The following is a 25,590-nucleotide window of genomic DNA, read 5'->3' on the forward strand; positions in this document are numbered from 1 at the left end:
CCTACTATAAACCACCCCTACCAGAAGTCTTTCTCTTACTCCAACCTACTTCTTGTTTTTCCTCTTTCTCCTCCCATTGCCTGGAATCATTTTTTCTCAGCATTTTTCATTTCCTCTCATCCTTACCAAATTACCTCCTTATCCCCTTCCCAGAAGGATTTATAATACAGAGACTCTCTCAGATAGGTATCATTTTCATGTAGGGGCCTAAAATTTGTAGTTAACATTTTGAACTATTTAGAATCACCATTCTGGAGTTTGAGACCTAGAGAAAGTAGAACAGGGCCCCTTCAGTAGGGCTTTCTTCCTTTTCACAGCCTCTAGTCCCATACCAATCCAGTGGCTGTCTCACTCAGCTAATCAAGCATATGGTTTGGGGATACAAGATAGGGATTGTACAGACTAAATGAACAAAACAAAAACAAACTTATTTTCCTGTGGTTAGAGCACTTGCCCATTTGCTTGACCAATCTCTCTGGCTTCTAGAACCAATTATCAAGGGACTGAGCATGAGAAAATTTCTATTAACCTGAAAACAATTATCCAGATTGGCCACAACTCTCTCTAGTATCTTTCAAACATATTTGGTTACCCTAATTAGTTCAATCTGTTTCTCAAAATTACTCCTTTCTGTAAATATCACTACTGTCTACATCTGGTAATTCACCTAGGTAGACACAATACTTCTAAAAGGAATTTAGAGAGCATTGCTAAGGATTTATGAAGTCTTGGGTAAGAAACTGAAAACCTCAAGGGCACAGGTGGTATTCTTTTCTCTACTGCTAATCAAGGGCAAAGGCTTCATAAAAGAGAGGTAGATTTGAAAAGTGAATTTGTGGCTAAAAAAGATTATATCATGAGAATACGTTTATTGATTTCTGGATTACAGCTTAAAATATAGGAATGATGGGCTCTTGGTGAGAGATGGAGTACACCTAATAAAAGTTGGTAAAACTATTTGCCTGGATTCTTTCTTGCCAGACTAAAGGATGAGAAGGGAGAAAAATGTGTATCTCTGTTGGCCAAGGTAAACACCATAGTGAGAAGATGACTTAGCGGTAGAGATGCCCAGAAATTCATAGGATACCAAATCCAAGAAAGGAGTTAGCAATAAAACTCATGGCCTCAGATATACAGATGGAGGAAATATGTATAATAAGCAGGGTGAAATCCCAATTCCAGAGAGCAAATCTGATCCCATAAGTATCACTGAAATTTAGCTGAGTGTGACTTCTGTCTCAGATATGACTCTGGAAAGATGTCCCTTATTCAGAAGGAGCAGAGTAGGTAAAATGAATGTTGGGGTAGCATCATAGATTAAAAAGCTATCTATCAGTGTTAGGAAATCCAAGATACAGAGGAGGGAAACACAATGGTAATAATTTGAGTGAAGATCAGTAGAAGCATAAACATAAAAACACTTTCATCTGAGCATACAGCAGACCACCTGGACAACAAAAGGACGCAAATGAGGATTTGAGGAAACAGATTCAAAGCCTGGCGTAGAACTATGATATAGTAGTGATGGAAGGTGTAAATTATTTAAACATCTGCTGAAGCATTGCCTCGTTAGGCCAAAAGCTGAGTAGTTCATAATTTCTTGATTTACCTTAATAATAATTTCATCCTTCAAAAAGTTGAGGAATGCATGAAGTGAATTTTTCTTCTGATCTGATTCTCATGTACAAGTAATGGCTGTTTACTGTGGTACACATTATTGGAACATTGTAGGGAAAGTGACTTTTATTTTAGAATTTGTTATGGAGAAGAAAAGGAAAGCTGGGCATTGTCTGACACACCCTAGATGTGGAAACTAAAACGTCAGATTGTTAAGATTCTGTGGGTTACAATTCTGCAAAAGAAGTCAACATAGGGACAGTGGAAAACTATCAAGAATGAAATACTGAAGACACAGAAAACCCCCAAAACTATTCTGATATGGAAAAGGGATTTGTTTATAGACATTTGATATAGGTGCATTGATTCAAGGATGACTACAGGAGCATAACACAGTATTGTAAGAGTAGTCAGGTGCTCTTAAGTGTAACTCCTTACCTATTAAGTCAGTACTATCTGCCTACATTGTTAGAGGAAGTTCCTGGTTGAGGAAATTACAGGTTACACATTCCTGTAAGGAAAAGTACTGTGGTGGTAAAGAGGAGGAAGTAGGAGAAGGACTGTTAGGAAGTGAATGTGATATAAATGCATTAATTAGATTTTTTTTTAATGTATCTGTAAAATAAATAGGGTCAGGTGTTCTAAAGTTCAGAATCATTTGGGACTGGCAAGGAAACCTAAGAACATCAAAAAGAGGGGCTTAGTAATAGCATGGAAAAGAGGAGGATAAAGAAGGTATAACTGCTCAACTTCTCTGTCAGACAGGAAAGGATGGGGTTTGAAAAGGCTTATAATAGGGCCTTGAAATTCAAGGTAAGTGGTAAAACAGCAAAAAGGACAGGTCACCAGGTCTAGATGAGCTGTATCCCAGGGAACTGCAATAACTGACAACCGTGTTTGCTGACCCACTATTAATGTTCTGTAAAAAACTATGGAAAACGGCAGGTGCTGGACTGGAAAAAGGCAGGTAGTGTCCTCATTTTCAAAAAATGGTGGAGATTGAGGTTTGTAGATGATAGGCTAGTGAGTTTAATTTTGATTGCTGGTGAAATTTTAGAGCATTCTTAAGGGATAGTCCTGGAAAAGCAGTGATCACATTAAAACTGGCATGACTTCACGAACAGGCTGTCAGACTAATCCAGACAGCTGGATTAGATCACATATATACAGAGGAGATCAACACATCTGTGAGGGTACTGAGGCTATGTGAAAGAGAAGATACTAAAGGTATGGGGTGGGGCAGAAATCTCAGACTTTATTAATACTAAAAAAGGGTGACTGAGAGAACATTAGTACTACTGACCTATATAACTACTTTTCCATCTATATAAAATTTTTATGAGAACAATCTACATATGCTTTGGGTGCATCCTTGATGAAGTATTCATATGGAACAGGCAAGATTTTATAAATGATATTCCACAAAAGTCTGTGTCTTTACCATCACAAATTGACTGCAGATTCCACTATTCTTGTTGTTTGTTGATTATATGTATTTGATTTGGTAAAGCAAAATGTCACCTTAAAGGCTGTCTCGCAACAAGATATATATCACCCATACATCAGCATTATTCAGGATAGCATTGTTCAAAACTCTCTAATCATTAATATCAGGCAAGGTACAAAACAGGGATACATCAGAATTGTTCTACAGTTTCATGGAGGAGATCCATTGAAGAGTCCAAGTTGAAGAGGTTTTCCGTATGCATGGTGAAGTCCTCCAGGTGCCCCTGTTTGTGGATGACATTGTGTGGGTTGCAGCAAGCCTTGGAATATTGCTGAGCATCCTGGGAGGAAGGCTCAAAAGACTTTGGTTTAACCATCTACATAGATAAACCAAGTGAATGAAGAATGCCTATTGTCCAATCATGACATACAGTTCAGCTGACAGCCTGTTGAGCTCATCCATCAGTATATCTTGGTCACCGAGTTCAAGGCCTCTTAGACAGGAATGGACAGGAGGAGGAATCTGAATTACCTTCAGGAAATTGCAAAATTCCTCTAAGGACCCCCATACCCCTTTCAGAAACAAAAACCGAAGACTTTTAATACCAGTGTTCTACCTTTTTTATTATATGGGTACATGTTGTGGAACACTACAGTCTCCAAAGCATTAAACCTGAATGTTACTCAGAAGGCAGGTGGGGAGCAGGTTTCAATTCAACAAAAGGAACTACAAGAAAGAGCAACTGGAATCAATGAGGTCATCAGAGACAAAATGACAAAATGAAAATGGGCTGCTTGTGTGGCAAGAGAAAGCAAAAACTGGTATACTGCTAATATTCTCCATGAATATCTTTATTATGTTAGGAAATGGCAGGGAGAGCTTGCTCTTTGACAGGTGTCCTGTGGCAAACTTCTGTTAGGAAAAGGACAAGCGTCACATAGGGTAGGCATGGATGGTTTGCAGTCTGCATCATTAGAAGGTGAGATCACAAACCCATTTGAGCCTATCAGACTAGCCTTTTTTTTTTCTTTTTTGACCTAATTACTAGACTGACGTTGCAGATATATAGTTTACCTATATTTTGGAAAAACACTTGACAAAATTTTTAATGTTCTTATTTACAAGAGATGTGATTGAGACATTAATATTTAGGCACATTCAGAATTGGTTCAATGGCTGGACTCAGAGTAGCCATTAAATGTCATTTTAGAAGGAGGCTTATAGTGGAGTGGCCTTAGGCTGTTTGATGTTTTTATCAATGACTTGGATAAATGCATGGATGGCATGCTTATCAAAATTGCAGTTTGCACAGTCAGGAGGAGTTAGCAAACATATTGAGAGTTATGATCCACAAAGCTCTCAATAGGCTGAAATGAAGAGCTAATCTGATAAATGGAAATTTAGTAGGAATAAATATAAAGTCATATTTAGGTTTTCAAAAATCATTGTTCTAAGTATAAGGTGAAGGAAGAATAACTAGATGGCAGTTTGAAAAAAGATCCGAGAGTTTTAGTGGATTTCAAATTTAGCATAAGTCGACAGTGTGAGAAGCCTAAAAAACTAGTGTAACCTTAGGCTATATAAGAGAGTATCAGGAAATTGACAGTCTTGCTGTATTTTGTTCTAATCAGACCACATTCAGAGTATTGTGTTCCATTCTGGGCACTATTTAAGAAGAATGTTGATAACCTGGAGAGAGTCCGGAGAAAAGCAACCAGGATGGTAACTGATCTTTAAATTGTGCTAGAGGATCACTTGAAGGAACTGGGGATGTGTAACCTGGAGAAAAGAATATTTATGGAGGGGTTTTGATAGCTCTTTTGAAATGTTTAAAGCCCCATCTTGTTGAAGAAGTACTAAACATGTACTGGTTTGTCCCCAGAGGACAGAACTAAGTAGTCATTGGTGGAGATTTCAGAGGCAAATTTAGGCTTGATGTAAGAAAAGATTCCTAACAACTAAAGGTTTTATAGAGTGGAATGGGTTTCATTAGTAGGTAATGGGACTTTGCTACCCCACCCTTAAACTCCTCCCCCCCCCGAAAAATTTTAAAGCAAAGCCTGAATTAACATTTATATAAGTTTTAGAGGGGATTCTTGTTCAGGTATAGATTGAAGTAGGTATCCTCTGAGGTTCCTTACCAACGTTAAGATTGTTACCTCAGAGGTAAGGCTGTTTTGACTCATTTTTCTTCATTAACCTTACTTGTTATGCAGTGTGTATCCACATCTGCCCATTCAGATAACTGTCAACATGGCATATAGCATCTTCTTTCAAAGTCAAGGACAGGTAAGAGAGGCTAGTGCTAACTTCAATTAGTAGTAGATTATTTTACAAAGCATTAAGTTTAGTGCTTCCTGGTTCCTGGGGCCAAGGACAACTTTCTTCTTTTGTGAAGTTGAAACAACAACTGGGATCCATCTTCCTTACCAATACCACTTCAGTTCCCATGAGCCAATCTCAGAAAAGGGGTGATGAAAAGCAGAGGTTATAGGTGATTTAATTAACTGAAATATCTCTTTAAATTGTTGTCTGAAAAATAGCCCTTGGCTTTTGATCACCCATATAAAACTATTTTAAAATGTTTTCATTGCATACATTTTAAAAAGCATGAAATGTAGATAAGTGATTGTGCTTGTTTGAGCAAAATGATAGGGATTGCTTTTAAACTAGTCAATTTTATTTTGAAGGCAAGCACTAAACCAATAAATGGTACTCTGTAATGAAACCACTCCTATTCCTATTAAGTACCTAATGTGTTCCCCTTCTAATGATCTGCTTCTCTTCTTTGTTTATTCCATTCCTGGCCTCCAACCCTCTACACTCTTCTCCTCTTCTAATCAACAGACATTGATATAATAACAGGATAGAAACTATAAGGTGCTTTTATGTGAAGTCAGCAGAGGCACCTGCTAAGGTATTATGAATTATTCCAGCTCCTATACTTTTCAGGGGCCAAAACTGTTAGTGCTGGACAGTGTGGCTCAAGTGAGCTATTACTTGCTACTAACATAGTGTGACACTAAAAAAGACCTGAGGCACACTCCTACTATCAACTGCTAATAACTCTTCCCCCAACCCCACCCCCAAACTGATATTACCAAGAAAAAAGCCATTTGCTATTTCCAATTCCACATGGAAACCTTGGTTTTTGCTCTTCTATAGGGACAAAATTAAAATTACTGTTACAGGAGACTTTAAATAATCTATTCATCCCCCTCAGAAATAACAGGGAACTCTTCCACTATAAGAAATTAGAACAGAAAAGATCTCTTAGTAGAATTTATTGTTAAAAAAGTTTTTACTATACATAGTGGTATACAAAGCACCTGTTGAGTACTCATAGATTGTAATCCTTTTTGGTGGAAAAGTAATTTTCTGGTGGTTCAAGTTTAATGTCATTAACCATTGCAATTTCTGAGGCAGTGATCATTTTGTAATTATTTTTTTAATCGTTCACCTGATATAAATTGGGTTAGATAAGCAAAGCCCTTTTAAGTTTTGCCTGTTAGAAAATAATTTTAAACAGGCAGATAAATTATAGATTTTTTTTTGAGGATAATAAAATTGAAGTTCTTAAAGACTTCAGTTTTTTTAAATTAAATAAAATAATTTCATTGCAGCCTAGTGTAAGCGGAATGGACCCACCTTTTGGGGATGCCTTTCGAAGCCACACGTTTTCAGAACAGACTCTGATGAGCACAGATCTTTTAGCAAACAGTTCAGATCCAGACTTCATGTATGAACTGGTAAGTGATACTTTCTTGGGCTCTATTTTAATTGATTTAACATGTGTGTATATATTTGTTGTGACATTTTGTTTGCTTTCTTTTAATTGAGAAGCTAGTAGGTGGAGAAAAGAATGAATGTGAGGTTAATTTTGATTTTGATTAGCCTGATTCTATGGTTGTGGTTGTGTAGTGTTTTGTCTGTCATTCTTGAAGAGGACCATGACATCAGGGAGAAGATGACTTGCAATTGACTTTGATTTGAGTGAGGGAAGGCTGTGCAAAGTCACCAGCCTCACTTTCTCCTCCAGAGTCATCTGGGTCCAGTGGCCAGATATCAATCAGGAAGACTGGAGATGGCTCAGGATGCAGTAGGAGACCTTGGCACTTTTAAGCTATTAGGTCTTACTTTGAGGTTCTCACTTTGAGTGAGGCAACACGCATTCAGTGAATAGACTCTTTAAGAAGTGAATCAAAGAGTGTGCCCTTTAATTAAAAAAAAAGCAAACTGATTCTAGTGCTTTTTAAAGCTATGTATAAACCTCCTGAATTTATTAAGGAAAGATATTTGTTGAAAAATCACATAAGGCCATTAAGATCCAGCTGGCGAATGAAGAAATAAAATTGAATAAAACCAGAGAGTATGACACTCTTTAATATTCATGGGTATGAAGTTGAAAGAGTTAGACAAAATAGCAGTTACAAGTGACATTTGAATAGGTTTGTCAATTATATTTAGATGAGGAAACTAGACACTTTAAGAAAAGTAGTGTTACTATTGAATCATACAGCAAGAATGCTATATCTACATTTGGGCATGAGAATCAAGGTTATGTCCTGAGCCTTATTCCTGGCAAGGTTTCAGCTATCTTTGATCTTGTTTTTGCCTCTGTTTAAATTCCCTCTTAACAAGACAGCTTAGTTTTCCACTATGAGCTATGCAACATTACTGTGGTTGGTGCTAAAGAGATACCAAATTTTTCTAAGTATAAAGGAGCAAGAAAAAACAAACTTCTTTCAATGGTGATATTTATAGTGTGTCCACTGAAGTCTTTCAGTGCCTCATTGTAGCATGAAGGTAACCTTGAGTTATCAAAGGTTATGTCAGTGTAATGTAGCATCCCTCAGGTCTTTGAGTATAGTCTAAGTGACAACCTGTGTGCCTGTTGTCTGAGGACCAGCCTAGCCAACTGTGGAGAGGCTTGTCAACAAAAGATTGGACTTCAGGTGATGAATATTTTTAGCCACAGAAACTGATGAAGATAGTCTGTTAAAATATAGAAGGGCTTATGTGATGCATTGGTGTCAGAAATAGCCATATTTGTGACATCATAGATCACTCATGTGAAGCATTTATAGTAGAAAACTAAAAGCCCTTAATATCTGAGCCATACCCCAGACTTAATGGAAGAGTATTTTAAAAATTCTAGCATCAAGAACCACATAAGTATGACACATTTCCTTATTTTTTAGAAGTAAGGAAATTATATGGATTGTATGTGTGTGGCTTTAACTTAAAGTAAAACAAATCAAATTAGTATGGCAATTGTAAATAAGAGAAAGGAGAATGGAGAATTGTGTATTTTTTTTCCTTAAAATGTGGTGCTCTTTTTTTGGTCCCATTTTCCTACTCAGGATAGAGAAATGAACTACCAACAGAATCCCAGAGACAACTTTCTTTCTTTGGAGGAGTGCAAAGATGTTGAAAATCTGGAGACTTTCACAGATGTCCTGGATAATGAGGCTGCTTTAACCTCAAACTGGGAACAGTGGGATACATACTGTGAAGACTTAACAAAGTATACTAAACTGACTAGCTGTGACATCTGGGGAACAAAAGAAGTGGATTACTTGGGTCTTGATGACTTTTCTAGTCCCTACCAAGATGAAGAGGTCATAAGTAAAACTCCAACTTTGGCCCAACTTAATAGTGAGGATTCTCAGCCAGTATCTGATTCCCTTTATTATCCTGACTTGCTTTTTAGTGTCAAACAGAACCCCTTGACCTCTTCATTACCTGGGAAAAAGATAGCGAGCCGAGCAGCTGCCCCAGTGTGCTCATCTAAGACTATTCAGGCTGAGGTTCCTTTGTCAGACTGTGTCCAAAAGGCAAGCAAACCCACATCAAGCACACAAATCATGGTGAAGACCAACTTGTATCATAATGAAAAGGTGAATTTTCATGTTGAATGTAAAGACTATGTTAAAAAGGCAAAGGTAAAGATCAATCCAGTTCAGCAGACTCGGCCCTTGTTGAGCCAGGTTCATGCTGATGCAGCAAAGGAAAATACCTGTTATTGTGGAGCTGTAGCAAAGAGACAAGAAAAAAAAGGAATGGATACACTTCAGAGTCACATAGCTCCTACTTTGCCTTTTAAAGAGACCCAAGAACTACTTCTCAGCCCTCCTCCCCAGGAGGCTACAGGGTTAGTTGTGTCAGGAGAGAGCAGTAGCCATTCTGCCAGCACATCAGTCTCAGATCCATCCCAGAAAAAAGAAGAGCACAATTATTCTCTTTTTGTTTCTGACAACCTGAGTGAACAACAAGCCAAATGCAACCCTGAAGAGGATGAAGAGGATGAAGATGATGTTGATGATGAGGACCATGATGAAGGGTTTGGCAGTGAACACGAGCTATCTGAAAATGAAGAGGAAGAAGAGGAGGAAGAAGATTATGAAGATGACAAGGATGATGATATTAGTGACACTTTCTCTGAACCAGGTATTGTAAAAACCATAGACTAGCAGAGTTTTTCAAAATTGTTTGAAAGGGAAAGCTTTTTTGGGGTGATTTCTTTAACTTGTTAGTTTGGGGATTGGAAGGCTCAGTGGCATGGCATTTTGATTGTTAGTAGCTTCAGAGTAAGATAATCTGCTTGTGTACTATAGCTAATGCTTTAGGACCAATTCTTAGTTTATCTTACATCAAGCATTTTGGCTTGTCACCTTGTTCATTACCTCTCCAAAGAAGCCAAGAATCCACTGGCATGAAAGCAATTTTATTTCTGGAAGTGTCCCTCCAGTATAGTGGAGATAAATTAGGAGGAGTCCCTAAATTGACTTGGTGTCAGTTTCAACTACTCATGCCCATGTGGTTCTCATTTATGAAAAAAATAAAGGGAATTTTTTTTTGTTCTGCTGCAGTTTTCATTTGCAGAATATTTTTCTTGAGTGAGAATATACAAATGGAGGGGAAGAGCTTAAGATAATGAAGGATCTTTTAGGGATGGATTTTTTTTAAAAAACTGATTTATATGTATTACCCAGGCATGAAAGGGGAAAAAGAAGGAAAGTTAGCCTTGAGACATTCTTCTACTCTCAGTGTATAAATGTTGTGCAAGAAAATGACATTGCCGAAAAGCATAATTGAAAATTGTAGAAAGAAAAGAAAATCATCCCAATGTCTTATTTTTTAAAATGTCGGCAAATTTATTTACATAGATAATTGTTTCATAAAAACTTAAAATAGTAGTTCTGCATAAGATATAACAATCAGTTCAAAGGAGCTTTAAAAATTTAATATTCAAAGGATACCCTGTTTATAATATCATCTTTACTCTCTTAATTTTTAGAGCAAATATTTCTGGAATTTTAGTCAGTACAAGCATTGGTATTCAGTACTCTGGTTGTGCAGTTGTTATTTTTCCTTTCTGACCTCTTGGTTAGAACTAGTTTCTTTTACCTAGATATTTCACCTTTTATTAGAGACAACCAAACCATGTTGCATAGGAACTTCAGTTTTAAATGTGAAAGAATAAGAATTGTACCCACCATCTTTGATATATTTTAGGATCCTTGTGTTTTGGGGATGGAAAATAATTGTTCTCTTCTTTCCTTGACAGTATGAAAAATATTCATGTTGTCCCTGATAATTTTGATCTTTGGTATGATTCAGGGGACTTTCTAGTTGGAAAACTAGTTTTGAGTGCTAGTGGGGACTGACCAGATCAAGATCTGACATATAGAATGATTCTTCTGAGCCCTATGTTTTGGGGAAAAGAGAAGAAGGAAGTGGAGGAAAAGGTGACATTGTTAGCTGGTGATAATAATAATAATGGACATTTATATAGTGCTTGAAGGCCTTCAAAGCGCTGTGCAGAACCTCTCATTTGATCTTCCCAACAGTCTTATGCAGTAGGTACCAAGACAGAAATTATTATCCTCATTTGACTGATGATGAAAATGAGACTTTGAGAGGTTAGATGACTTGCCCTTGGTTACACAGCTGTGTCAGATAGAGATGGGATTTGAACCCAGGTCTTCCTAACTCCAATATCCCTTATGCAGTACTGCCTCTCTTTAAAAAAAGAAAAGACAAACAAACCCTTTTGCTCATTTACTTAATTCCATGATCATCAGAGCAAATCCAATAGAACTTCTCTTCTTTGCCTCAGTGTGCACTCCCTACTCAGGCCATGTTACACCTTGTGATGTCTTTCCTCTTTCAACATTGCCCTTAATGTTCTTGATTTCACATTTTAAAAGATTTTTGGGAAGGGAAGAGAGCAGCACACAGTGCTTTGCCTCAAACCCTTACACCCACCTCAGGAATGACTGTGGGTCCTAAGTAAAGACAGCCGTACTACTTAAGTTCCTTCGAAAGAATATGCGTTTTGAATTGTCTAACCAGAACTGGCTGTACGTTTCCCCTCATCCATTCACGCTCTTTCAACTGAACCCTCCTATAACTGGCAACATTTATTTGTGAAGCAGTTGGTAAGCTTAGGCAAGCAGGCTGTGATTGTGGAATAGAGTAGAGGTACCTGGCATTTGTGGGGATCAAATTTTCGTCTTGTCCTTATTAATACAATGCTAAATGTTAAAGGGGCATTTAATGCTCTTGCTTCCAGTTGACTTGTTTTGTGTTATGTAGACATTTCTCACACAGGAAAATGAACAATTGACTTGATTAGTAAAAACCCACAAAATTATGGTATTATTTGAGCTTTAGCAAATATGAAAAATGAAATTTTAAAAATATCTTCTATTTATACAGAAGAACTAAACAGATAACTTTAGGAGCCCAAAAGTGAAATACTAGAGAAAAGCAGAAGGAAATACTTTGAAACAGAAGTGTGCCAATTTGGGGTGGATTGATTGGTTTAATTTGTGGTGTTCTTGACCAATTTACAAAGGTTCTTTTGTGACTGGGTCACTTGATGCTGTTTCTTGGCTGATGGCTACACCAGCTCATGAGCCTAAAAACTTAAGGGGTGGAGGGGGCATGGGCTTTAGAATAGAGTTTCAGTCCCTGTTCTGGACCTGCTCCCAAGATTACATAGAGCTCATTCAGTAGCCAGCCCACAACTGGAGCCACAACTGGAGTCATGGGTCCAAACATGTTGGCTTGGGTTGGGTACCAAAGTGAAACTTTACTTTGTAATCACTGTTTACTGGCTTTTCAAGCATTTTGTATTTCCCCTTTCCCCTTGAATATTTACTCCCAGCAGATTATTTTTATCAAAAACAATTTAAGGATCTGTTCTTGGAATTATGTTTAAAAATTTAGTATAGCCAAATGGTCTTCTGATTTACTTTCACTGACCATGTCAGATAGAAGTGTGTCTCCTAGATAGTATTCTCCAGGATTCTAACATTGGTATTGTCTAACTTAATAGATTCAAGATACCAGAATGATAGTTTTCCGAAAGCAAGATCAGATAAGGAGTGGTAAAATTTATGACTGTATTAAGTGGGGTGCCCAATAATAAGTAAAATGCAAAGTACACTGACCTAAGTGGAAAGAATGCTGCTTCCAAAGTCTGCTTCTGCCTTGGTTTAGGCAAAGGTAAACTTGGCTGTGAAACATTAGATCTTAGAGCTGTCATGAGCAGCTCGAGGATATTTGGCTCAGTAGCTCTTCCCACTCTACCCAACTCTGCCCATCCCAATTTTGATTCCTTGCATCATAATACAGCATCCTCAGCCTTTCTGGCCTTCCATAAGTCCAGCAGTGGTTGGTGAGAGGAGGAAGTGGCATCTGAGTTTGGCTTTTAAAAATAAGTAAGAGTGAAGAGGAGAAGAGGAAAGGCACTCTAGGCATGGGGACCATGTGAGCCAAAGCATGGGTGAGTCCCAGTGCACAGACTTGAGCTGTCTCATTTGTTTGTAGCATAAAGTATATCAGGGTAGTTAGGAGAGGTACAGCTGAAAAGCTGAAAAAGTTCTTTGATGCCAGCCATGGATGTCTGGACATTATTTACTCAGTTGGGCAGTTAGGGAGAAACTGAATATTTGAGGGTTGTTTTGTTTTCTTTTTGAAACTTGTTTTATTGATGCTGTTAAAAAAGCATATCATTGTTATTTCCCAGTGATTCCAAACAGAACTTACTCTCCGTTGTAACAGAAGTCAAACTGAACAAGTCACTACACTAGGACATTATTTCCCTCCTGCATCTATCATCTCTCACTTTTGTGCTGACAGTCTGAGGGCATGGTTCACCGTTAAGGTCTATAAAGTCACAGTTGGATATTGCACGGATCAGAATTTGGAAGTCTTTCAGTGTTTTCCTTTACATTATTATGGTCATCATGCACTTTTTTTCTTCTATTTTTGCTTACTTCACTATACATCAGTTTATATAAATCATACCAAGTTTCTCTAAATTCTTTACATTCATAATTTCTTATGGTGCAGTCATATTTGATTACATTCATATATCACATTTGTTCAAGCATTCTCCAGTTCTAGTTCTTTGCTATTACAAAAATGTTTCTGTCTGAAACTTTTTAGGCGTTAATTTCCTTGAGGGTATATATCTAGTAGTAGTGTTGTTGAGTAAAAGGGTATATATTGAATGATTTTTCCATTAATGAATTTGAGCAAAATTGTGACAAAACCAGAGATAATATTAATAGTATTTCTGGGTGTAAAGAGGTGTGTGTATGTGCATGTGTAGATATACGCACTTTTATGTACACACACACACACACACAGAGCATACACTCAATTGAATGACTTTTTTCCCAGTGAAAATTTTGAGCAAGAGTGACGAGACCAGGTCTGTGTATTAGGAAGATTACTCTTAGAGTGTTATGAAGAATGGATAATAGGGAGAAAGAGGAATGGAAAAGCTACAAGGAGGCTGTTGTAACAGTACAGGTATAGGGGCTTGTACCTAGAGTGGCAACAGTGGGGATAGAGGAAGGGATGGATATGCAGAGGTAGAATAAGTAAAGAAAAATCCTATCAGCCCAGAAGTTTAGAGAATGCTGTCAGTGCCCTGATTTTTATTATGTTTTCTTTGTGAAACACCAGAATTGGACAATAAAGAATCGCTTTTTGGAATTGGTTTACTAGTGAAGGTTGCATTCAATTAAAGCAAGCAAACAGGGTGGGGAATTAACTTTTATCTGGTGGCCAATGATATAATAGGTACTTTCTGTACTTTTCTAGGAGGAGGTGGGAGAGAATAATAGTGTTACCCCCAGAAACTCTTCATGGTAGGCTATCATCATGGAAATGTACCCAGTTCTGCTGTCAGTGAATTTCAGTAAACTTTTTGATATGTTACAAGTCAAGAAAACAGTGGAATTCACTATAGATTGCTCTTTAAAAAAAGGTTTAATTACTCTTGACATTCTAGGGTTTGGCCTCCCTTTAGACTCTGATTCATATATATATATATATATATATATATATATATATATATATATATATATATATATATATATATATATATGTATGTATGTATATAAAACTGAATTGGCATTTTAGAGAGTAGTTAAAAAAAAACAATACCACCTTAGAGAAGCCCAGATATTCCAGAATGGTATGATTATTTTGTTTTATTATTAATCACTACAGTTTTAGAAAGTTGTAGTTTTCCATATTAAATGTTATTTTGCGATCTGTGCTTAACATTCTTAGCTTAGATATCCAGTAGGATAGAAGTTCCTTGAGAACAGTGAACGTTTCATTTTTTTTGTCTTTGTATCCCTTGTGTCCAGCACAGTGCCTATTTACAGATTTTATCAAGTTACAAATACAATAATAGTTCATCTGTTACATTAAAGAAAATCAACAAACTTTCTAACAGTTTCCCAAAATTTTGTGTGTGTTTTTTTGAAGTTACTAGTACTATCCATATTTTGAGATTTTGGTTTTTCCCCAAAGGATATGAAAATGACTCAGTTGAAGACTTAAAGGAGATGACTTCAGTATCTTCAAGGAAGAGAGGCAAGAGAAGGTACTTCTGGGAGTATAGTGAACAACTAACACCATCACAACAAGAGAGGATGCTAAGGCCATCTGAATGGAACAGAGACACTTTGCCAAGTAATATGTATCAAAAAAATGGCTTGCATCATGGTAAGAGGGGATTGTTGTCAAGTAATTAGTACCACTAGTTCTGGAACACTGTCTCGAGTATAGATGTTAAACTGTAATGCTCCTTTGGTGAATCCAGATTTTTGAACAAGAGAGAGAGAGGGGAATAGAGTGGGTGTAGCAGCAAAACCAGTTTGCTCACCACATCTACTTCCTACTCGCTAGTGGAAACCCTGGGGCCCTACTGGCTCCTTCCTCTTCCCTTTTTCCTTCTCATTCCAATCCTGGGATCTGAGAATGGTGAAGTGATAACAAAGCTAACTACACCAAAAATAGCAAGAGTGGTTAGGGGTTGGGGAAGAGATGTGAGCAGTAGATATACTTCTTACTTATAATATAGTTAGAGGGGAGAAAAGAGTGGAATGGCAAGCTGTTGAATTCATAATCCTCATGCAGCCATATGTAGTTAATAGCACTTGAAGATGGGGCTGGGAGTAAAGAAGAGAACAGGACACCAGGATCTCTTTGGGGAGAGCCAGGATGTAGTTTCTCTCTTCATTCATTGCATGATGGGTGAAAGGAAAATATGCCTGCCATTTTCTAGCATTTCTAGGAGGAGTAGGTGTCCTCTATTTGAATGACTAACCCTTATTTACACATCATACTTTTTGATCCTTAGCAAAAATCAGGCTTCAGAATAGCCGCCGTGTGAAAATGTATCCCCTTCTGTTAAGATGACTAGTTTAAGGACAGCAGAATGTTTTTTTCCATTTTTTAATAGGAAAATATGCAGTAAAGAAGTCACGGAGAACGGATGTTGAAGATCTGACTCCAAATCCCAAAAAACTGCTTCAGATTGGCAATGAACTAAGGAAACTGAATAAGGTGATTAGCGATCTGACACCAGTCAGTGAACTTCCCTTAACTGCCAGACCCAGGTCAAGGAAAGAAAAGAACAAGCTAGCTTCCAGGTAAGTTTTGATGATTTCTACCTCTGTAAATGAATTCTCTGAACTAGGATTATTCTTTTAGTGGGCTGTACAGAAGAGACATCTTCAAACTATGTAGAAAAATGCTATGCTTTCTATACCCTTTGGAAACATTTTAAGGTCAGTGTGGAATTTTTCTTTTTAATGGAAGAAGTTGGTTACATACTAGGTCGTTCAATTTTTATACAGTATTGAACAATTAGATTTTACTTTTTAGTCCAGTACACATGAAGAATCAGAATCTATTTGAATGGTAAACAAGTGTGTGTTTATGAATACCATAACTAGCAGATTTTCCATTGAGAGCAAGTGGCAGTGGGGGCAGCAAGCTTAGGGTGTGGCTATGTTTGTGTGGGAAGTGCCCCTGGGCTGAAGCCAAAGGTAAGGCAGGCAAGGGAGGATATGGACCCTGGGACCATGCTGTTAGAAATGTTTACCCTGGCATAAAGTACTGATGAAGCTGCCCTAGTTATAGTCTTGGGGGGGGGGGGGGGGGTTTATACTTTTTAGTAGTAACAATTTTCCTAGATATCAGCCTTTTGGTCCCATAAACAACAGAAGACATTAGATTTTATTGCCTTTAGAAAGATTCCGATAGTTGGGAGAGTTTAAAGGAACATTCTGAATATATTCTGAAAAGTGATTAAAAAGCAAACAAAAGTTAACTAAATACTTTTTCCTTTATAGGGCTTGCAGACTAAAGAAAAAAGCTCAATATGAAGCTAATAAAGTGAAATTATGGGGTCTTAATACAGAATATGGTAATGTTTTAAGAAATTTACTAGCATTCTACAGAATTACTTTATACCCTTTCCCACTTACCCACTCTTATCATCCTCTCCCTTGCCCAGCCTCTACCTTATGCCACCTGCCTGTTTATCCACCAACTCACCAAGCTGTTGTACTTTCTCCCCTTTCTGCCCACTGACTCTTTAGAATGTATAAATACTTGGATGTACAGTCTAGCGGGTCCTACACTACACCAAATGTTACCCTTATTCTTTTATTCATCTTGTGAAAACTTATTTTTAAGAACTTCATTCATAATCTCTCTTTACAAATCTGATGCATGGTTTGCATGTGTGATTCATTCCTGAAAATCACTCACATAATTTTTGTTGAGTGAACCATTGATATAAACTTTTGCCTTCCTTTAATTTAAAAACAAATGTGAAAAACATAACACAACATGTGCTTCACTGGTTAGTCTAGCCAGTTGTGCAGTGAAGATGAACTAGAAATACTATTTGTTTTAGTTACTGAGTGGAGAGTTGGCCTTTGATCTGTGTACCTAGCCAGAGCTTCAATAGTCTGGTATACTAGCCACAGTTGCTTCTCTTGCTTATCTGTTTCTAAATGTAGTCTCTTCAATGGGTAGTTAAATATCTCATGGACAGGTTGTGACATCCATGAAAATCCTATGTAGGTGTCATTGTTCTGGGTAAGGAAAAATAAGCTAAATTGATGAATTATTCAGTTCCAAGAGTTAGTTTGTACTTTGGTCATTTGTTTCCCTTTAAAAGTGTTAAAACTGAAGTCAGTTCCATACTGACATAGATGGTAAGAGGAGGTGTTTTGAACCAGACAGTAGTCTGAAAAAATCTAGAAGTTTTACTATATTACAAACACAATATGAGTCAACAGTTTAAAGTGACAGTACAAAAAGTGAACTCAGTTTTAGGCCATTATATAAAGAGAAACCTGGTTTTGAGAAAGGTTATAATTCTACTGAACTCTGATTTGATCTGACCACATCTAGATTTTAGATTTGGTTCAAACTACCACATTCTCAAAAGAATATTTGCAAACTAAAACATATCCAAGGGAAAGCAACCATTGTGGTAAGGCAGCTGGGGACCATAGCATACAGATCAGTTGAAGGAAATAGAGCTGTTGAGCCTCAAAAAAAAGAAGACTTAAAGGGAACGAAGAAGGCTGTCTCGGAAGTATTTGCAGAGGGATCAGACTTGGTCTATTTAGGAAACAGAACTAGCTGGGAATCTCAGTACGGTAGTTTGATGTGAGGAAAAACTTTGTATTGGAGCTGCCTAAAGGCAGAATCGGCTATTTGGGGAGCTAATGAGGTATTCTTCATTGCCCTCTTCAAACAGAGGAGGCTGGATGACTCCTTATTTGGGATGTTGTGGTAGAGATTTCTCTGCAGGTACAGATTGGACTGAATGGTATGTGAGGTCCTTTTCAACTTTTCAGCTCTGTGATTCTGTAATATGACTTGTCAAAAACAGTGATTAGCTTGTCAGAAACATGAATAGAAAATGACTTATGACTCTTCTACTTACTTTTTTCTGATGGGGAAATATTTTGGTGCTTATTTCTGATACATCTATACAGGGCTTTTTACCAGACAACCATGGACCAGAGGGATCTAGGACATTCTCAGTATCCAAACAAGATAGAAGTAAAACCCCCTCAGAAATTTTGGCCTATTCCTCTATCACCAACAAATTCAACACCAACTCAAGAGACTTAAAGTGGTTTCAGAGCTTCCATAGCTACACCAAGATTCAGTGGTACCAGACAACTAATACATTTTAAAATTAGTTTATTTTGGGGAAAAAAAAACTTCTGTTAAGTAGTGTTTTTCATACCTCTAAATTATTATAAATTCAACCCAAAATACTTTCTTTTTAGGTAATGTGTTCTATATACGCTTCCTGTTTTGCAGATAACTTGCTATATGTAATCAACTCTATCAAGCAGGAGATTGTAAACCGAGTACAGAATCCAAGAGAGGATAGAGGACCCAACATGGGACAAAAGCTTGACATACTCATTAAAGATACTCTTGGTAAGGAGAATTTAAGACGTAACTTCAAAGAATAGAATGCAATATGGGGCATGATACTAAAGGGGAAAAAAGCTCATTTTTGTACAGATATTGTATATCATACAAATGCTAATTAAATTTACCAAATGCAAAGCTATATTACCACATTTTTTCAATATGATTTTGACTGTCATTTTACATATATATGTGTGTGTGTGTGTGTATATATATATATATGTATATATATATATGTATATATATACATATATATATGTATATATATATACGTATATATATATATATATACGTATATATATATACGTATATATATATATATACACACATACATATCACTCTTCTTATCTAGAGACAATATTTGGGTAACATCCGCCATCTAGAACAAAGCTGAAAAGACAGAATCATAAAATTCTTCAACTTTTAGAAGTAAAAGAGACATGAGTGGCTGAAATAACTGCCTCAAAATCCATACACCTTACTCCATAGAAGAGTTCTACCTTCAGGGCTTATTAACTTGTTTAATATCCTCCTTTTGTACAGTTTTAACAAGCTTAGTCATCTGGGTTCATTGGTCATAACAGATTAGAAATAGAGAAATGAATAGGGCACAATGGGGTACCACAAGATGTAGACACACCATCCGAGAGCAGTAAGAAGTAACAGCTCATAACCTTTACAGAAAGGGAGAAGACATAGGACCAAGAAAAGCAATTAGTGGTCATAGATCATTAACGTTAGAGCAAATAATCTCCCAATTCTCATCCCTAAATTCAGCAAACATTAACTGAGCACCTACTATAGGAATAGGGGAAAAAAACCTGATTTCTACCCTCAAGAAATTTCTAATCTAACAGGGAATGAGACAGGTATAGAAATAATTATGGTACAAGATTGTTCTAAATCCACAGGAAATGTCAGAATGACTTGAAAGATTCAAAGAGAGAGATCATGTCTAACTGGAACCATTAGGGAAGGCTTCTTAGAGGATGTAGCAATAACAATTAGTAGAGATGAAGGGGGAAATTTTTTCCAGGCATAGAGAGCCAACACCTACAAAAGACCATAGAATTAAAGATTTAGAGTTAGAAGGAAACTTAGAGGTCATTTAGTATAATTCTTGTACTCATGAGGGAAAGCAACCAATTTGTCCAAAGTCACACGAATAATAGGTAGGCTCAGAGGAAGGAAAGAAAAGGGACAGGATTGGGGAACAGTGAGTAGGCCAGTATGGCTTGAGTAGAGTACTTGAAGGAAAGTAGTATGACATGAGTGAAAAAGTAATGAAGCCCTGAGACCATTCCAATATAGCACAGTAGGATATACAAGTCGAGTCATCAGGAAATGGTTGATTATATTTACCATATCCTATAGGGAAAGGAAGGATAGGTAGAGAAGGATATAGTATATTTTAGAAAAATTTGTATCAAAGAGTTAAAATTTTTAAAAATTGAAAAACATAAGATTGAAGTTTCATTTGCTAGAAACTGAGTTAATAAATGATAAGGAATAGCAATATCTGGTTAGGGGAGTAGAATTTCACTTTTTACCCTCATAGCACATAGTGTCAGCTGGAACTAACTTTATACATAATATAACTGGGACTAGACCAGAGTTAAGGACAAAAGTCAGTTTTCTATCAAACACCACTAACCCTGAGAAAAAAGTCATTGAAGGCCTACATTCAAAAAGCTACCTAATGTTTTCTTTTTTAGACGAGTAGAAACATTGAACTCAACTGCTTTTTAAAAGAACAAAACGTTCAATAATCATGACAATTTTCTTAAAAGTTTTGCCCAGTGACTGAATAAGCATTATTCTCAGCTTTCACCTGTTATAATCCATAAAACATTAGAGATTGTATTCCAAATGGAATAAATAGGTATCCACCTGGGGCTGAGAGCAATTATTCTCTGTCCTCTAGGAGTAGAAGTGACCAGAGCAGTATCATCTGGGGTAAAGTCAAACCAAGGGGCCAAATCTGATTGTCCTAGAGCTTCCCTGGCTCTGAACTAAACTATAAATTCCTTACTTTTACCACCCCAATTTTTAGAATCACAGCCTCTAGATTTAGAAGGGACCCCCTTATTTTAAAAGTGAGAAACCTGAAGCCAAGAAAGGCAAAGTGATTTCCTTGATGGTCACACAGGGAGTGGGCATCTGAATGTAGCGGTTCTTTTCTTTCTTCAGGTCTACCAGTTGCTGGACAAACCTCAGAATTTGTGAACCAAGTGTTGGAGAAGACTGCAGAAGGCAACCCCACTGGGGGCCTCGTAGGACTAAGAATACCAACATCCAAAGTGTAACTGGCCTCATATGACCACTACTCTCTGGTCAGAATTATGTCTGTGTTCAGTCAGGTTCTTCATTGTAAAATTTCATTCTGTTCTGCATGTCAGTTTAGCATTATGTAAACATTTACAATTAGGTTACATTGTTTTAATAACTAAGTAGTATAAGTGAAGCATGATCCAAAATACTTGATTATAGCATTTTTCAGAGCATAAACCCTAGTTAAAACTGCTTCTGGCATCAGTATGGAAACTTATATGTTTATAAGTGGCTGTTTAGGACCAGGGTGCAAAATATAAGAAGTCAAACTTGTTTCTGTAAGTGAAAATGTTAGCAAATGCCAAATGTTCTGGCAGGTTTATGCTCTGAATACAACACAAAATTAAGAGGAAGCATTTTTTTAAATTGTCAGTTTAGATTGTTTTTAGAATTATTGCTTTGTGTTCTAACTTTTTTTCCCACAACCATTAATCTCACTTGTACATAGCACACATAGCATTCATGCTAGTGTGCCATATTAGACTTTAATTTTCAGAGCTCAATATGATATATATATGTCCGTGCAAGAAAAAAAAGCATATTCTTTGTGCCTTGTATTTGGGGGAAAACTGTAGCTATAAACTGGTAATGTTTTGTATGATAACCCTAATGAGGAAAAACAAGATGTATAGATGGTAAAATTATGGGGTTTAAATGTTTTTGTTCCAACTCTTAAAATTTTTTTGAATGTATATAGGACTATGTTGAAATGTAGATATATGCCACAGAGTCTGTGTATTGTATAAAAAAAAAAAAAAAAGATGGCTCTAGAAAACTCAATTTCGGTACTTAGCCGGAAGAAGACAAATACTTGCACATTAATGCGATTGTTTTATTTTTTGTACCAAAGACAAATGCAACTGATATGGCGAACTGCCAGTCTAAGTAAAGTTTTGCACAGCTTACATGATACTGTACTGAATGTATGAAAAAAAAAAGGAAAAAAAAGAAAAAAAAATCAAAAGGTCAGGGTTAGGGATCTTACTGAACTGTGAATTTTATTTCTGTTTGGGTCCAATTATCTACAGAAGGAGCATTCATACATACAAATATTATTTTGCTGTTCCTCTAGTTCGCTTCCATAGTAGATAAGTTGGTGGCCATTTAGGAGTTTGTAAATCTTTTTTTCTGCACTTATTGTAGGAAATTTTAATATATTTGCATTTTAGTAAGCTATTGGTAAAATAGTTTTCAATTTTGAGGATTTAAAAAGTTTATTTAGCTTGTTGTAGTATACTTCCACCAAACAACCAAAATACAGATTATTTTTATTGTACTGTGTATATATATATGTAAAGAAAGAAAAAGCTACAAATATCTAATTCTTTAGTTGCCACTTTTCCAATTGATGTATTATTGTGCATGTAATATTTCCAAGGATCAACACAAGCTTAAAACAAAAAAATTTATAGATTTTTATATTTTTGTACAGGTATTTCCAAACTAGCTTCTTCAAACTTACATGTGACTTATTCTTGTTAATTCTAGTTTCTATGATTGACAGATATTAACACATTTAGTTTTTAGGTGCTCTTTTGCTCATATAAAACTCAGCTTCACTAGTCAGTGTTTAAACTGTGTTAAAGCTTTACCTAAGAGGTATGAGAAATTCCTTATGTCAAGGCAGCATCATTCTCTGGGTTTGTGGACCTTCCCCCTGGGCTTATCCCTATTTTTTCCTTCCTCTTAATATTCACTCTCAAATTGTATTTGAGCTATTATTAGAGAATGATGGTGATGGTGATGAAAAACAGAACCACATTAAACAACCTGCTCAACCAAAATAAAAGTACCAAAAGTTTCAAACTTAGTTCCTGGGACTATACATTTGAAATTCAAATTGGCCTCCCATTTCCCCCTTGGAGAATTTATTCTTTAGTACAGTTTATTTGCATAGTGTGTTTTGTTTTCTTTACCGAATCAGATTTTTTTCAGTTTGCATTTTTTAAGCTTTAGGGTGTGAAGGTTTGAATCTGAAACACCCATTAGTAATATGTGAACTCACTATCTTCTTCCCATAGTGCATGCCCAGTACCATGAAACTTTATAGAAATTCCAAGGGGGAAAGTCATCAACACTTGCACTAAAACTGTGATGCACGTGTTTTCCCTATACATTTGATAGAAACATCCTTGATTAGTTAGAGAACACTCTAGGGTAAACAGATTACAAAACAAACAAGAAATGATTTTGAAAATTTTTCGTTCTTTTTTGGTGGGGGAAGGAAGGCAAAGTACAAGTTGGTAACTTGTTAAGATAAAGAGAATGTGTCTGGTAAATTTAAAAGTATTGCCAACACCACAGTTTTACAATCAGGTGAAGATCACTTTCATGATAGAGATTCAACTGGTTTATAAAATGAACCATTTTAGCGGCTCCATTTTGATCATTTTTTTCTTGCCTACAAACCAGAATATGATTTTGGTCTCACATTTCAAAAGAAAAAAGAAAAAAGAAAAAAAAAATTCTAAATCCATGTAATGGATTACCCTACTCTCTCATTTCAGTGTTTTATATGTACAACTTAAGTTAAATAGCTAAAAGCTTTTAAATAGTTGAGCTTTTTAATGTTGACACTTTATTTTGTACCTATTTATATATGTATGTATATCTTAGAAAAGCACTTTGTTAAAAAAAAAAAGATTGCGTTTTATATGATTCCTGCCATTTGCTGCTAAATCTGGGCTGGTCAGAATGCTGCAGCGATACTTGATCTAAATAAAACCTGGCAGTAAAATGTAGAGTAAAGTTAAATCCTTCAGTTGTTTTAACTTTACCGTAAAGATGACATAGGCAAGCTGTGCAGCTTTACATTTTAACCAGGGGACTCTGTGGCATTTAAAACCGTCTAGAAATGGTCGTACTTTAATGCCAGTAATAATCTGCTTCCTCTATTGTCATTAAAATATATACATTTAGTGTATACTTATCACACAAACAAATCTTATAAGGGTTAACAAAAACCCCCAACAACTGTACATGTTCTGTTTTTGGAAATTGTGGCATGTATTTTTGGATGAAGATCATTAGAGAAGAGCTCTCTAAAGGTTTTCAGTGTTCATACATGGTATGCAGATCATAATGAAGTCCTGGATTTTATTTTAAGTGGAGGCATTGTGAATATTCACTTCAAATAATCCCATCATTCAAAAGCAATTTATACACTTCAATTCTAGTACTACTATGATTTAAAGAAAAAAAAAACCTTCCTTGTTTTCAGATACACTGGATTCTTTATAGAGTTTGTTTCCATATTAAAGCATGCTGTCCAACTGCTCTTGTTAAGATCTTGTCAAAGTTTTGAATTGGGTGCCACACTTTTTCAATCGATATGATTGCTTGTTCTACCGTACCATGTATGATTCTTGTCCTTTCCTATATCCTTCATGACAGATTATGATGTGGCTTTATATTGTGCCTTACTTGTACCTTTAGAACTAAATGTCTTCATCCCCTTCCACTCCCTAAGTCTTTTAACTCTTTGACCTTTTTGGAAAGAGAATCAGAACTATAATAAAAAAAGCATCATGAAGGATTTCAGATGGGTCTGGTTTCAAATTCCCCTCTCTCTTTGTAGTTATTTTATATTTGTATGGAAGACCAATTTTGGATGGTCTTTTGAGTATGAGGGGAGAGGGTTAACAATAATTCCACTACGTCCTTTTTCTCTGACTTTCATGAATTTATCATACAACTTCTTTCTGATGCTTGACTTTTTTTGCTTATTGGCAAATAGTCTGCATTTAAAGAAAGGTATGTTCAACTCATCAGCTTGAAATTTACTTACTTTCATTTTTCCACAAATTTTTTTAGGAGAAGAGTACCAGTTTCTGTTTGTTTCTAAAACAGATGACAAGTCTCTTTTAAAGAAACAGAAGTATAGTACTTTTGAAATACAATGCTGTCAGTTTGGATTTCTTTTTATATATATATATAATATTCATACAATTATCTGATGTTTGCCTTCATTAATAAAGCTGTTAGTTTATTCACCAAAATGGCAAGACGGATGTGCTTTTCTTTATTCCATAAATCTTTTTAACATGGAGAATTTAGCTGCTTTGAGTTAACTTTCTGAAATGAATTCAAGTGGCCTTCAGCAGGAACTAACAAAGTAATATTTTGTTCCCATTCTTGTGAATAGTCTTCCTCAAGTTCTGTTGAAGCATTGCCTAATTATGTAACACAAATGTTAGTATCACTCTAGTCTTGAAACTTGAATTTTGAGAATTAATTGAATTATGCCTTCAGTGTTAAAGGAAATGGTTTCAGTTATCCTCTTAATAGTTTTTGACAAAAAAAAATACTGTTTCATGGGGAACTGAGGCCATTTTCATAACTTTGCACAGAAATGCAGTTTGCTACTTTTGTTCTTCCCGAGGATCATGACAAATAGTTTCAAACAC

General features: G+C 36.2%; 1 protein-coding gene across 3 annotated transcripts in view; it reads left to right on the plus strand.

The window, feature by feature from the left end:
• CREBRF (CREB3 regulatory factor) overlaps positions 1-22,087 on the plus strand; it is a 43,685-nt gene extending 21,598 nt beyond the window's left edge. For all 3 annotated transcript variants that reach the window (XM_072630985.1, XM_072630986.1, XM_072630987.1), the window contains 7 exons: positions 6,688-6,813; positions 8,428-9,514; positions 14,909-15,103; positions 15,843-16,032; positions 16,738-16,811; positions 18,737-18,859; positions 21,044-22,087. In XM_072630985.1, the coding sequence (XP_072487086.1) occupies positions 6,688-6,813; positions 8,428-9,514; positions 14,909-15,103; positions 15,843-16,032; positions 16,738-16,811; positions 18,737-18,859; positions 21,044-21,159 (1,911 nt within the window). In that variant the 3' untranslated portion in view covers positions 21,160-22,087. The remainder of the gene's footprint in view (positions 1-6,687; positions 6,814-8,427; positions 9,515-14,908; positions 15,104-15,842; positions 16,033-16,737; positions 16,812-18,736; positions 18,860-21,043) is intronic.
• Positions 22,088-25,590: the final 3,503 nt, after the last annotated feature.

Source organism: Notamacropus eugenii, chromosome 1 (assembly GCF_028372415.1).
Source record: "Notamacropus eugenii isolate mMacEug1 chromosome 1, mMacEug1.pri_v2, whole genome shotgun sequence".
NCBI lineage: Eukaryota > Metazoa > Chordata > Mammalia > Diprotodontia > Macropodidae > Notamacropus > Notamacropus eugenii.